The sequence below is a fragment of the Propithecus coquereli genome, unplaced genomic scaffold (genome assembly GCF_000956105.1).
Source record: "Propithecus coquereli isolate 6110/MARCELLA unplaced genomic scaffold, Pcoq_1.0 Scaffold69, whole genome shotgun sequence".
Taxonomy (NCBI): Eukaryota; Metazoa; Chordata; class Mammalia; order Primates; family Indriidae; genus Propithecus; species Propithecus coquereli.
The window spans coordinates 3,781,965-3,796,528 of NW_012152951.1; the positions used below are offsets into that span (position 1 = coordinate 3,781,965).

The window sequence follows — 14,564 nt, forward strand, 5'->3', positions numbered from 1 at the left end:
AGCATGAGAGGCCAGGCCCAGTCCTTGGCAGTCACTTGCCTTTAGGAACTACTCGGCTATTCAGTGCTCGCCGTCCCCTCCTGCTCTGGGGTGATTTATTCTCAAGAGAACAAAATCACTACACCCTTTTCATGGGCTATTGAAATAAAAACAAGTTTCTCAACTGTGTTTTCAAAACATCAGACCTGGCAGTTTTAAAGAACAACACAGTTGTCCTTCAGTATCCGTGAGGGGTTGGTTCCAGGACCCCCTCAGATACCAAAATCCAAGGATGCCCAAGTCCCTTACATAAAATGGCATAGTAGTTTCATATAACTTAAAGGCACATCCTCTCGTATATTTTAAATCATCTCCAGATTACTTATAATACCTAATAAAGTATATAAATGCTGTGTAAATAGTTGTACTGTTAGTATTTAGGGAGTAAGGACAAGGAAAAAATGTCTGTATATGTTCCATACACATGCAAGCATGCATTTTTTTCCTAAATATTTTTGATCTGCAGTCGGTTGAATCTGCAGATGCAGAACCTGCGGATACAGAGGGTCGACTGTACTCCAGAAGCCACACTAAGATCGGGATGCCCTGTCGTGTAGACTGTTTAAATTCTTGTCATTGGTATAGAAATCAATTCATAGTGTTTTCTTTGATTTTATTTGGGCTGTGGGCAGTACGGACCCAAGACCTGCTGCACAGAGACAAGAAGATACAACCCATTGTCTAGTCTGTATTTTAACCCAGCACTTCTCAAACTTTAATATGTACATGAATCCCCAGGGAGTCTTGTGACATTGCAGATTCAGATTCACTAGTTTTGGGGTGGGGCCAAGAGTCCGCAGTTCTAACAAGTTCCCTTGTGGTGCTGAGACCGCTGGTCTGTGGACCACACTCTGAGCGCACAGTAGCTTTACTCCTCTCATATGTCCACTTCTGGATTTGTTTTGTTTTCCCTCTAACAAGGTTACAAAGACTTCAGGTTTGAGACCGATGGAACCGAAAGATATCAAAGCAGTTCGAGAATTAAGCAACAGTTACCTGAAGCAGTTTCATCTAGCGCCAGTGATGGATGAAGAGGAAGTAGCCCACTGGTTCCTCCCCCGGGAGCACATCATCTACACGTTTGTAGTGGAGGTAAAGATAAGGTGACGGGCATGTGGCCTCTCCTCGAGGCCCCCTTTGTGTTCCGGTGTCCAGCAGCAGTGCTCAGGCATACTTCCTCCATCTCATCACACAGCGTTGCAAAGATGTGGACTTAACTGTTGAGAGTTAATGAAATTAACAATTCATAATGTTTTATCAAGGACATGCTTATGTGAAACTGACTTTTTTTTTTTTTTTTCTAACTGTGAGGGTGTAGCGTTGAAGAATATGGTGACCACTACCAGTACGGTTTGGTGCCACTGACTTATTTTGTGCTAAGGCACCAGCAGTTTTGACTCCCATTTCTTTTGCTCCATTAGTGCCCATATCAACATGGTGAACGAGGCAAATAACTTCTTAGTGTAATTATTATGAAAATACTTTTGACCTCACAGATTTCTGAAAGGGTCTCAGGTACCCACAGGGTTCACAGACTACATTTTGAGAACTGCTGCCTGGGGCATGTACTTAGAACTGCTGAGTCTAAGGGTCAGACCCATCTTTAACACTGTTAGAATTGTGAAATAGCTCCTTAGCGTCCTATGAGAGTTCCTGTTTCCTTACGTCCTTACTAACAAATGGGTATTATCAGACTTTGAATTTAGGCCCATCTGATGAGTATGAAATAGTATTTTGTTTTTAATTTATATTTCCTTATTACTAATGAATTTGAATATCTCATAAGTCTATTAGACATTTTTATTTCTTCTTTTATGAATTTGTATTCATATATCTTGCCTGTTTTTCTTTTTGACTGTAATCTTCTTATTGATTTATGGAAGTTTTTCTATATGCTGAATAACAATACGTTGTATTATGTTCTATTTCTGGGTCCTCTATTCTATTCCATTGATCTTTCTGTCCCTCCACCAATACTACATTGACTCGATCACTATAGCTATATAGTAAGCTTTAATATTGGGTAGAATAATTCCTTCCATTTTACTGTCATTTGTCAAGATTGTTTTAGTCAATCTGTTACCTTTGCCTTTCCATATAAATTTTAGAATAAGCTTGTCTTTGTCTACAAAATACGTTGCTGGCATTTTGATAGGAATTATGTTAAACCTATAGATTAATTTGGGGAGAATTGAAAAGTCTTCTAATCCATGAACATGATATGTATGTCTCTACATTTATTTAGGTCTGTTAACATTTCTTTTATCAGCATTCTACAACAGCATCCAAAACTTGTACATATTTTCTTAAGTGTATACCTAAATACTTCACTTTCTTTGGAGTGATTATAATGGTATTGTATTTTTAATTTCGGTTTCTGCATGTTCATTGTCAGTATATAAAAATGCATTTGCTTTTTTCCGTGTTGTTCTTGTAACCTTGCTGAAATCACTCATTAGTTCCAGGAGTTTATGTATAAATTCCTTAGGATTTCTACATAGACAATCATGTCATCTGCAAATACGGACAGTTTCATGGCTTCCTTTCCAATCTCTATTCCTTTATTTCTTTCTCTTGCCTTATTGCAGGAGCTAGATCTTTCCTTGCTTTGTTGAATAAGAGTGGCGAAGGTTGATATTTAGTCTTGTGATATTAGGGGAAAAGCATCCCATCTTTCATCATGAAGTATGATGTTGGCCATAGGTTCTTTGCAGGTGCTCCTTATCAATTCGAGGTCATTCCCCTGTTTCTAACTTGCTGAGAGTTCTTACGAATGGGTGCTGGATTTTGTCCAGTGTTTTCTCTGCTTCTTTTGATAATAATATGATTTTTCTCCTTTAGTCCATTGATATGGTAGAATACATTGATTGATTTTCAAATGTTGAATCACTCTTGCATTCCTAGAAAAAATCCACTTGGTCATGGTGTATAATTCTTTTTATACATTGTCGTACTTGATTGCTAATGTTTTGTTGAGTATTTGATTCACGAGAGACATTCGTCTGAAGTTTCTTTTATGATAATATCTTTGACTGGTTTACATAAGGTAATACTGGCCTCATAATATGAGTTGGGAAGTATTACTTCCTCTTGTATTTTCCGGAAGAGATTTATAGAATTGGTATTAATTCTTTAAATGTTTGGTAGAAATCTTCAGTCGAAACCATCTGAGCTTAGACATTTCTTTTTTGGGAGCTTTAAAATAATGAATTAAATGTCTGTAATGGTTATAGCACTATTCAGATGATCTATTTCATCTTGCGTTTTAATAATTTTTGAGGAATTGGTCTATTCATTTTCAGTTGTTGAATTTATTATTGCAAGGTCGTTCATAGTATTCCCTTATCCTTTTAATTGCTGCAGGATCTGTAGTGATATTTCGTATTTCATTCCTGATACTGGTGATTCATATCTTCTCTCTTTTTATTTTTTTTTCTCTTTTTATTTTTGTCAGTCTTACTAGACTTGTGTAAATGTTATTGATATTTCTTCCAAAAGAACCAGACTTTTGTTTTTTATTTTGTTTATTCTCTATTATTTTCTTGTTTTTAATGACATCTCTTTCTTTGCCCAAATTTTCCATTTTTTCATTTGTTTCAAGAGCACTTGTGATTAATTGAAGCATTTTTATGATAGCTGCTTGCTTGACAATATTGCCAGATCATTCCAACATCTGATTCATCTCAGTGTTGGCCTCAGTTGGTTGCTTTTTCTTATTCAAGTTGTGATTTTCCTGGTTGTTGGTATGACAGGTGACTTTTGATTTTATCTTAGATATATTGCCCATTATGGGAGGAGACTCTGTGTCTTAGTAAATTTTTTATTTTAACAGGTACAAGTAGTCACCCTGTTTATGTTCACGTGCAGGTCCTGGCTGCTTTGTTAGCTCTTGTTCCGATGACAGTTTAATTGTCAGAGCCTTCCCAGTTTTATTTTGGTCTGCTTGGTTTATCTGGTGTCTGTAGACTCCCACTGGCCCTTGCCGGTACTGTCTGCAGGGTTGGCAGGGGTTCCCCAGGCTGGGCGTCCAGTGTCTCTCAGGGTAGGATGGGAATCTCAGAATTGTGCGGTCAAATAGGCTTTCCTGGGTGGCACTAGTTGCAGCAGGGTCCCGCTGCCTGAAGCAGTGGGGGGAGTTGGAGAGTTTTGAGCCCACCAGTGTGCAAGAGCTTCCAGGGTTCGAGTGTTTGTTGTGGTGAAATCCCTTTCGCCAGTTCTGCCCAGCTGCCCTAGTGCGTGTACACACACACACACACACACACACACACACACACACATTTTAGTGTCCTAGGTACATTATAGCTTTTGGTGATAAGTGGAATTTTTAAAATTATCATTATATTTTCTAATTGACTAAAGTTGGTGAATAGAAATGCTAAGGATTTTTGTATGTTAATCTTGTATTTAGAAAATTTGCTGAACTCTTATTAGTTCTAAGATTTTGTTTAGGTTTTCTGTATGTCCAAACATATTATATGCCAATAATTATACTTTTAGTTTTCCTTTTTAATCCTGATAGGTCATATTTGCTTTTCTTTTAGTATTGTAGTGGATAAGCCATATAGTACAAAATAAATAGATATCAAATGGACATCTTCATTTTGATCCTAACTTCAACATTTAGCCATTAAGAAGTTTTTGGTAGATATCAAAAATCTTTATTTTGGTTAATCAAGTTTTTTTTCTGTTCATTGTGTTTTGTTTTTTTAAAATCGTGAATTGGTGTTGAAATTTTTTTTGTCAATTTTACTGAGGTATAATTTACATAAAATGAAATGCACAGATTTTAAGTGCACAGTTTGATGAGTTTTGACAAGTGAATCCATGTAATTAACTACAACTCAAATCAAGATAAAGAATCCACAAAAAACAATTGTGAACTAGTATCTCTTGTATTATCCTGGATGGAGCTAGAGCACATTCTACTAAGTGAAGTATCACAAGAATGGAAAAACAAGCTCCACATGTACTCACCATCAAATTGATACTAATGGATCAACACTTACGTGCACATATAGTAGTAACATTCATCGGGTGTCAGGCAGGTGGGAGGGGTGGGAGGATGGGCAAATTCACACCTAATGGATGCGGTGCGCACCGTTTGGGGGATGGACACGCTTGTAGCTCTGACTCGGGTGGGGCAAAGGCAGTATGTGTAACCTAAACATTTGTACCCCCGTAATATGCTGAAATACAAAAAAGGAATCCAGAAAGTTTCCTTATGTCCTTTTACAGTCATTCTCTTTGTTTTCAAAATTGTTTCAGCTCTTCTAGATCCTTTGTATTTCTATATAAATTTGGCATCAGCTAGTCTGTTTTTACCACAAAAGCCTGCTGGGATTTGCTTGGTATTGCATTGAATTTATAGATCAATTTTAGCAGAAATTGATGTTTATAATATTGAGATATCTAATCCATGGATACTGTGTAATTCTCCATTAATTTCTTCTTTAATTTCTCTCAGTATTTTGTAGTTTTTGGTGGGGAGGTCTTGCACATCTTTTATTAAATTTATTCCTAAATGTTTCGTGTTATTTGATGTTATCGTAGTTTGTATTATCTTATTCATTTCACCTTACCTGCCGTCACCTGTGTTTCTCAGAACTCCAGTGGAAAACTGACCGACTTCCTGAGCTTCTACACACTCCCCTCGACAGTGATGCACCACCCGGCTCACAAAAGCCTCAAAGCTGCCTACTCTTTCTACAACATTCACACGGAGACGCCCCTTTTGGACCTCATGAACGACGCACTCATCCTGGCTAAATCGGTAAGGGACTCATTCCTTTTTGTGCTGTTTGGTTCTCCAAATGTGTATGCCAAAGTATATGAAACAACGTACTGTATTTTCTTCCACACAGGTGGAATCATGCAAGATTTTTATTTTTCACTATTGACCATCAGTCAAAGGAAGAATTTTGATAAGAGCTTCTTTTAAAACTTAAGTGGCTATTTTTAGCATTAATTTTATTACACCTTAACAAAAAAGATATTTTATACAAATTGGGAACTTAACCCTTATATAAGAGCACATAAAAGCCTATTATATAAGGTAATAATATAAGGAATATAAGAAAAAGACATGATCCCATAATACAAGGCAAATACTTGAGTAAATATTTGTGTTGAGTGAATAATTAAATAGCAATTTTTTGATTCAAATAGTCTGAATTTTAAAATTAAAGGAAATTAAATTCACAATATACATACTATATCTGTTGTTTTTCTATTTACCCAATGTGGAAGTTTGGATAATTTTTAAATTTTTGGTACAAATATTTTCCTTTAAAAACAAATTTAATTCAGCTGAAAGATACATTTTGATGATACATATTGAATATGAGAAGATGGTTCATGAGAAATTGAAAACAACACATCAAAAGTGTCTTCCTTGTATTTCTCTAGTATTTGATAATTGAAAACATTGTTTTTAAAAATGTGTTACCTGTACTTTTCGGTCTCCAAATCAACACTATCCTCAGATTGCTCATTTTCATCTACTTCCCCAAAATGGCTAGTAGTAAGTTATTTAAGGTAAAAATTCTGAGAAATAAAAATTGGGGTGCTGCCTCTGTATCACATTTTGCATAGTAGTATTATCTAACATTTTAAAGAAATTTAATCTTTTACCATTGAAATCCTGCTAAATTTATTTCCCATTATCAGCCCAGGACAGACATACTACATAAAGTCTTTACAGCTGTGGTTCTGTGACAATAGCTTTGGCTAAGTCAGGATTTAGAATGGCCAGTAAGGACTAATTCTGGAGATGGAACCATCTTGACAACTGTTCCCTTCTAGAACAAAATATTTTCTGAAATATTAATGTTATTTTATATCAGTGGTAACCATCATACTACATTTTTTTATTCAGCATTTCTGAATTATCTTACTGACTTCATCAGACTCACTACTACTACTAATTGTCTTTTATAAGACAATTTTCACTTGAATTCTTAACCTACACTATGTATTGCAGACATTAAACCTATTATAAATGCCTATTCAAGCTATTAGTAATTAGATGTTATAGTGAAATACATAATATGGAAAACACTCTCTAGTCCTTTGATGTTTTAAATTTTATATCTTTTTTTCCATTGGCAGAAAGGATTTGATGTCTTCAATGCACTAGATTTGATGGAAAATAAGACAGTCTTAGAAAAACTAAAGTTTGGTGTAGGCGATGGCAATTTGCAGTATTACCTGTACAACTGGAGGTGTCCAGGAACAGACTCTGAAAAGGTAAGTTAAGTGGACATATAGCTTTTGTAAACTCAATAAATTTACTTTGAGAGTTCCATACTTGCTACCCTTAGGATTAAGAGGGCTTTTTAAGTAGCTTTTAAAAATACAGATCTATTGTACTACCTTGTAATTTAATTTTTCTTACTATTCCATTTATTCCCTCCTTTTAGGTTGGACTTGTACTACAGTAGGTGGATATTTTTATTTCTAGAACTCTGACATCATTTGTTAATATTCTAATGATTTCTGGAACTGCCATTCCAAAGAAGAATAAAAGCACAACTTAAATGAAACTGAAGTGTAGTAGATAACAATCAGAACAGATGGAAAAAAAATCCACATGTGACCAATAGTACACATTTCTAGCTAGGACGTTAAAATTCATCTTTTTTTCACTGTTTACCCATTTGTGGGAGAAATGAAAGGGTACAAAGAGCACATTCTTCTAATTTTTAAACTTTTGGCTGTCTCTTGATGAAGAGAGGTATTTTTCCACTCTCTAGCAAAGGGACTTTTTCTGCAGACTGAACAGAAGTCACAAAATAGCGTAAGGAAATCTTTGCTGTTGTGTGGAGATAAACTGCTGCATTTCTGTTTATTCAGTATATTTGTCCCTGGAACAGAACGAGAGATCCATTTGGAAAATTTTTACTTGTGTCATCTTACATGGTATCTTTGGGAACATTTATGGAATTAACACTTCTGTGACTCAAGGACAAGTGGTGGATGTTGAAGTGTGGAACAATATAAAAATGTACTGGTGACTAGGACATTGATTTCTCCCTAAGCAAAGTTGCCAAATCAGTAAACATACAGCTTTTGTACTTTGATCTTCATGAGGTCAGTGGATCGTTTCAAAAGCAAAGTTCTGTGCACACACTGTGTGCTCTCTGAAAGAGCACATGCCCACGACTGACTAGACTTTTCTGCTGCTATGAAAACACCAGTTTCTTCTCAGCAACATCAAGGATCTATGTGAGCAAAAGGAAATAAAAGCTCTAAGTCAAAAAGAGATGCACGGTGGAATTTATTAGTGCTATCAGGACATTGAGAGTTTGAATGTTTTTATTACTTATGCAGAATTGCACATGTTCCTTTTTGCTGACTTTAATTTATCACGAAAACTGTCATGCTAATGGAAAATGTCTTATTTGTAAATAAGTATTCATAATTTTGTTACTGATGGTGTTTTTATCTAGAATTTGAAAAACAAAGTTTCATAGTGTACATATATGTGCATATATTTTGCCCGTCACCCAAGGGGAAAAATAAGATGCTACAGGGGGCCACATAGACTGGCCTTGTCTCAAACACCACAAAGTAGATACTAATTCCTGCCTTTACTATACCAGTGCCTAGGCTGTTCAGTGCAGAAAAAGTTATTTTAGATAACATGATGGCATTTCCTTCATGTTGTAAGTAGTCCAATGAAACCAATCATACCTTATACCAGGGAGGGGCGCTCAGACTAGGGCCCATAGCCTGTTTTTGTACAGCCCAGGGGCTAAGAGTTTTTATTTTTTTGAATGATTGGGAAAAAAAAGTCAAAAGAATAACATTTTGTGAAATGTGCAAATTATACAAAATTCAGATTCCGGCATCCATAAAGTTTTATTGGAACACAGCCACACTTTATTTACGTGTGTTGCCCGAGGCTGCTTCGCCACTGCAAAGGAAAGTTGAGTTGAGTGACAGATCTTATGGCTTGCAAAGCCTCAGATATTTACCATCTTGTCCTTTACAGAAAGTTTGTTGACACTGACTTACACTAAAGAGTGGAAAGCTGCTTTATGTATAGCTTACCATCATCCTAAAGACCAACCCACAGCTGTGGCATCCCTGAGACTGCCACTAGAGGGCAGACTTGGGCCCCACAGTAGTGCACTATCAGGAGTAGCACTGTTCTTGGAGACTCAGTGCAGGACTTCTCACTTTGGACAGTTCAAACGCAATTGCATCACCAGTCTTTCCTAAAGGAGGAGAAAGGCTTCAAGAAACAAAACTGTACCAATTCACTGAAATATGCTTTGACACACCATTAAGTAAAAGAGATTTTGACTGAATCAGAGTTAAGGCTCTAGTTAAGAACTTACATCCCATTTTTATGGCACAGTCTTATACAAAGTAGCTTTTCAAGTAATTGCAGAATTGCCAGTCTGAAATTTTGGCATGAGCTTAACTCCTGATGAAACTGTTATACTGTTCCTTCAAAGATGTATGTACTTCCAGTTGTTTCAGAATTCATATTATTTTACTTGATCATTTTTAAATACAGTAATAACATTTGCCTCTTTATAATTTAAGCAGATTTACCAATGAACATGTTAGAGAATCCGTAAAACTGCCTGTTTATAGAGTAGCTATTAAAATTAAATTCAAATGCAATATATAGTCTTATAGATTAAAAAAGAACTACGTTGTCCTGCACTTTGTTATGAAAATGCTCTACTCCATAAGGTAGCCTTACTTTTTTTTTTTTTTTTTTGCCAAGATGGTACAAGTAAAGTTTAAATGAAGAGGTGGCATAATTCATGAGTCAGCCAGAATTTCGCCTGAAAAAATTTTTCGTAATCTATTAATTCCCCCTAAATTATAGAAAGTGACTTTTCCAAACACACTGTAAGCAGCACTGATTACGTTCCACTTCCTAACCTGAAGGACCCGTCATGGCACAGACCCACTTCTGAAAATCCAATTGTCTTTTTGCCACATTTTATCTAATTACCATCATACTTTTTATATGTTAGATTTTCAAGGACGTAAGCTGACCATGTAAAGGTGGGTGAATTCTAATTAGTCAAAATACCTTATCTGGCTTTTTCTATAAATACCACGCCTTTCTTCCAAGTCTATGTCTATGCCTACCTACAAAGAAAGTCAAATTGACATGATGTAAAAAGTGATGTATTGCTTCTGAACACAATGTAGTGCTCAGCATTTGGCATCCTTTAAAACTGATAATGCTCTCCAATGCCGTTTCATCTATCCAACTAACTGGAACCATGTTTACCGTGGCACACTTTCCAAGTTTGATAGAAAATAATGCTATGTGTTGTAGGATACAGATGTTCTTGCTTACGAGCATCATACCAGCCTTTAAAAAAGTGAATTTATACAAGCATGGACATTAGTTTCAATAAACTTTTGTTTTGATACTCATATCTTTGAATATTTTCTGCACTTAGTGTTTTTAAAGTTTCAGCATATCCGTGCCATGCCAGTTACAGTCTTACATTGTAAGGAACATCAGCAAACAGGATCCTACAAATATATGTAAATATAATTCATTTTATTAGTTTCAGGGCTTCTTTACAAGGTGTCCTTTTTAAAATTGTATGAAATTGCAAGTTTATACAAGATCACTTTGAAGTAGTTTTTTTGCTTTTGGATGGTTTCCTTATCTTATTAGGGTTTGGGATCAGTTTCTTTATTTTAAGGGGTTGTAATGCTACAGCAGAAGTCTGCCCATCAACAAACTTTCTCTTATGTTTTGAGAGATCTTCAAATGAAGTGTCCAAAGTCTCTTTGTCTTGGCTTTCCAAAGATTCGTTCTCCAGATTTTCCCTGGAATCGTCAATTCCATCTTGAAGCCATGGGACACTTAAACTGGGTACTCTGGGAGTGATGGCTCTTACTTCCTCAACAAAGTCAGTGGTGTTCTTTTTGAATCCCAAGGCTAGAACACATTTTAAGCCAATGACGGGGGCGATTCTCTCACTGAGCCTGGGAACCTGACAAGCAGGAACAGTTCTGCTTAAACTCAGCTGAATCAAGTGTGAGGTGATGATGGCGGGCTTGACCGACTTACACACGAGAACTAAAAGCAGTTCACTTCTTTCCAGGGCTCTGGTAACTTCATTCACACCAATGGCGAGCTGTTTCCTGACGTGCACAGGCGTCCAGCCCGACACCTGCTGGTTGGCCTCTGGTTCTCTCTCCTTCAGGTCCTCACTAACATCAACATCTACGCTGCATTTTTCTCTTTCTTTTTTTAAAAAAACTGTTTTTTTCTTTTTCTTCTTATCCTCAATCTTCTGAAGTCCAATAGACTTAAACCTGTCTTCAAGCGTCTGCAATATGAAGTGCACATCCTCTCTCTCCAGAGCACTCCAGCAGATAGTGTATGGATTGTTCAAAGATGTCTTTACAGTTAAAGGTCTTGTTTTACGAACAGATCCCCTCGCTGGGGCTTGAGGAGCTGCAGCCATTCTGACAATCCTTCACAGAGAAGCAAAATGACAACAGAAAATTCATGTTAGCTACAAATGCACTTCTTAAGAATATCGTGGTTTTACTCTGAGTCTTGATAAGCTAGAGCAAACCTAATTATATAGGCCCAATTAGGTGGCCATCCATTGAACCTCTCTTTTAAGATTAAATAATTTTAATTGCTTTCCTTAGTTTTTTTTTTTTTTTGCCCCATTTTGAAAGCTTAGTTGAGGTTCTTTAAAATATTCAGGACTATGGGTGACCAGTGTTTGATCTTCCCCTTTTCATGACTTTACTCATACACAGGCAATGTGTGAATGTTTTGCATTATTGTAATCATAGTGTTTACTCATTTCATTTATTAAAAAATGTTCCATTTCTACTTGTTCATAATTATCCTTTGAGTGACTGTATGGTATTAATGTTACAGGCTTGTTGCCATTCGTTGTCCAAATTGCTTTGTAGTTGGGCTTCCATTCATTCATTTAACTAGGGTTCTCTGAGCACCTCCCATGTGCAGGCTGTGCTCTGGGGCTCTCAGTCAACAGGACCCCATGTCCACTTGCACCAACGGAACTCACAATCTGTAAAGACCCCGGAAGCCTCTGCTTTTCATAATTAACCAGGGGTGATTTTTTTAAAGACCTAGAACAGTAATCTATGTACATGATTAAAACCTCAAGTAATACTTCCATTCTATCCCCTTTTGTAGGCCTCCTACAATTTAGGACCCTAAATTTCTTGAATATCTTTCCTAAAACATTTGACGCATACGCAGGCATATATTCCCCCTCCTTGTGGTTATTCCAAGCTGCTGCTCTAGCTGGCAATTTCATGAAAACTAGGGAAACGTTATAATGAAATTTAACGATATTAATCCATTAAGGAAAAATAAGAGGGACCCTTATTGGGGAAAATGTTATAAACTGCTGGTCTTAAGGGCATATCCTGTTTATCCTTCACAGGGGCAACTGCATATTCCTTTCTCTTCCCTCAATTGTCTTTCTCCTCTTCTTCCTGGGGCTCAGCTAGAACCAAAGGGGCGCACCTGACAAAACCAAAGTCAAGTCCTCTCCAATTAAACTTCCACTTACTAGGCTGGCAGCTGATGTTAAAGAACAACTGTGTCTGTACTTTTTGTCAGTATGTACAAAGCACTTTCTCCACATATTATTTGATTCTCACAACATTCCTGTAGAATTCCCCAATGTGTCGATGAGGAAACAGACTCATTGCCAAAAGTCACAACTAGTTTTCCAAATCTAAATTTTATGCTTTTTCAATCCGGGCTGCAACGCAATAACTTGTGGCTTTTTAAAACACATACACATGGTTGGTCCTCACCCCAGATCTACTGAATTGGAATCTCTGGGAATACCACCAGGACATCTGCACTAGTAAAGAAAAGAAAAGAAAAAAGCTGCCCAGGTGAATCTGATTCAGAACCACAATTAGGAACTGCTGGTCAGGTTTCCACACTGGACAGCTCTGAGAAATGGTCCCCTAATTTCTACTTGTCTCTGATATTCTTCCTAGTCACCTTCCCACAGAATACCAAAATTCAGCTCCTTGGGTTGAGATCAAACTTTAGTGATGTCAATATTGTCCAGTAAGCTGCTTCCTTCCCGCCAGCCACACTGCATGCCCTTCTCTTCCCCCATTATCTCTGTGCTCCCCTTGAGCTCAGGAAACCAGGAGGGAAAGCAGATCCTCCAAATCCAGTGTGGTGATTGCCAGTGGCTGGTGGCATCAGGTTCAAGATGGTCAAGAAGACATAAATAAATGACAGAGGGGCAAGACAAATAGGACCTGAAAGAGCTCTTGCCAAACTGCAAGTCCCAGATCATGTGTCTCAGCATCCAAACAGCACAAGGTAAATACTTAAAATAATGTGCAAGGATAGCAAGATAGGCAGTGACTTCTGTCTGCACAAACTGGTGAGGAGAGGAGGAGAGTCATGTAATTGGAAATAAGCAGCATCTCACGCGATATAATCCAAAAACAAAGTATCAAAAAAGTAATCGTTTCAGAGAAAAGGAGAAAAATAGGAAGGCCTTGCTGAGGGTCATTTTGAGCTATGTCTGGGAGGCCTCTGCTGCCTACAGATGAAGTGCAAACTCTTTAAAGGGACATACCAGGCCTTCCACACTCTGGCCCCAATCTCCCACCTGCCTCCTCCTCCTCAGGCCCTGCCGTGCCCATGACACTGAACCCTGAATCACGTACTGTTACACGAGGCCACCAGTTTCGCACCTCAATGTCTTTATGCACATTATTCCCTCTGCCTGGACTCCCACTCCCACCCTCAGCCCCACGACCACCTTTCTGACTTCAACACGTATTTATGGATTGTCTACCATGCGCCAGTCCATAAAGATGAAGTATTTAAATAAGGAACAAATAGTCGCTAGCCTCAGTGAGGTTACAATCTATGAGAAAAACATATTAGCAAGTAATCACGCTGTCAAACAGCAAGGGCGTTTCTGTCTCGGTCCAATTGCTTGTCACACAAAGATCCAACTATTGAGACAAGGATTGCCAAAGAAGAAAGGAATTTTTAATACCACAAACGTCTTCTCGAGAGAACGGGAAAAGCTGCCTCAAATCCGTCTCTGCCGGAGTCCCAGGCCCGATCTCACTCCGGGTGGCGCATGGAGACAGCTCACCTTCGACTCAGGACGACGACTCTGTCGTCATCAGCGAGCGAAGCGCCGGCCCCATGTGCGCCTGCGCCGCGCGTGCGCCGCGCGTGCGCAGAGTCCTCGCCTCCCAGCCTCCACCTACCAAACTCGGGGGGAGGGGCCGGACGGAGCCGCTCGGAGCATTTCCCGTTTCGTTATCCTACGGTGGGTCACTCCCAAGGTGGGGGAAGTCGGGGCACAGCGTCGCGCGGCCTGGAAGTGACAGAACGAGGCCCCATCTTTAAAAACCTGAGTTTCAGACCCGAGGCTCCAAACGGGGCCCTAGAAGGGCAGTGCGCAGGCGTAATGTCTGTCTCGCGAGACCCTACGGTTGCCACGGTAACCTGCCTCCGTTTGGGGGCCAGCCTTCCCCCTGCAGTCTCCTGG

The 14,564-nt window shown here is 38.3% G+C and overlaps 2 protein-coding genes across 2 annotated transcripts in view; one reads left to right on the forward strand and one right to left on the reverse strand.

Moving 5' to 3' along the window:
- Positions 1–8,498, forward strand: part of NMT2 (N-myristoyltransferase 2) — a 48,097-nt gene extending 39,599 nt beyond the window's left edge. Inside the window, exons 10-12 of the mRNA XM_012660959.1 lie at positions 5,642–5,809; positions 7,147–7,284; positions 7,458–8,498. Of these exons, the coding sequence (XP_012516413.1) occupies positions 5,642–5,809; positions 7,147–7,284; positions 7,458–7,478 (327 nt within the window). The 3' untranslated portion in view covers positions 7,479–8,498. The remainder of the gene's footprint in view (positions 1–5,641; positions 5,810–7,146; positions 7,285–7,457) is intronic.
- Positions 8,499–10,557: 2,059 nt separating this feature from the next.
- On the reverse strand, positions 10,558–14,147 carry RPP38 (ribonuclease P/MRP 38kDa subunit). The gene is made up of 2 exons (XM_012660958.1): positions 14,061–14,147; positions 10,558–11,505 (listed from the first exon to the last, which is right to left on the reverse strand). The coding sequence occupies exon 2, from the start codon at positions 11,493–11,495 to the stop codon at positions 10,647–10,649; it is 849 nt and encodes a 282-aa protein (XP_012516412.1). The 5' UTR covers positions 11,496–11,505; positions 14,061–14,147; the 3' UTR covers positions 10,558–10,646.
- Positions 14,148–14,564: the final 417 nt, after the last annotated feature.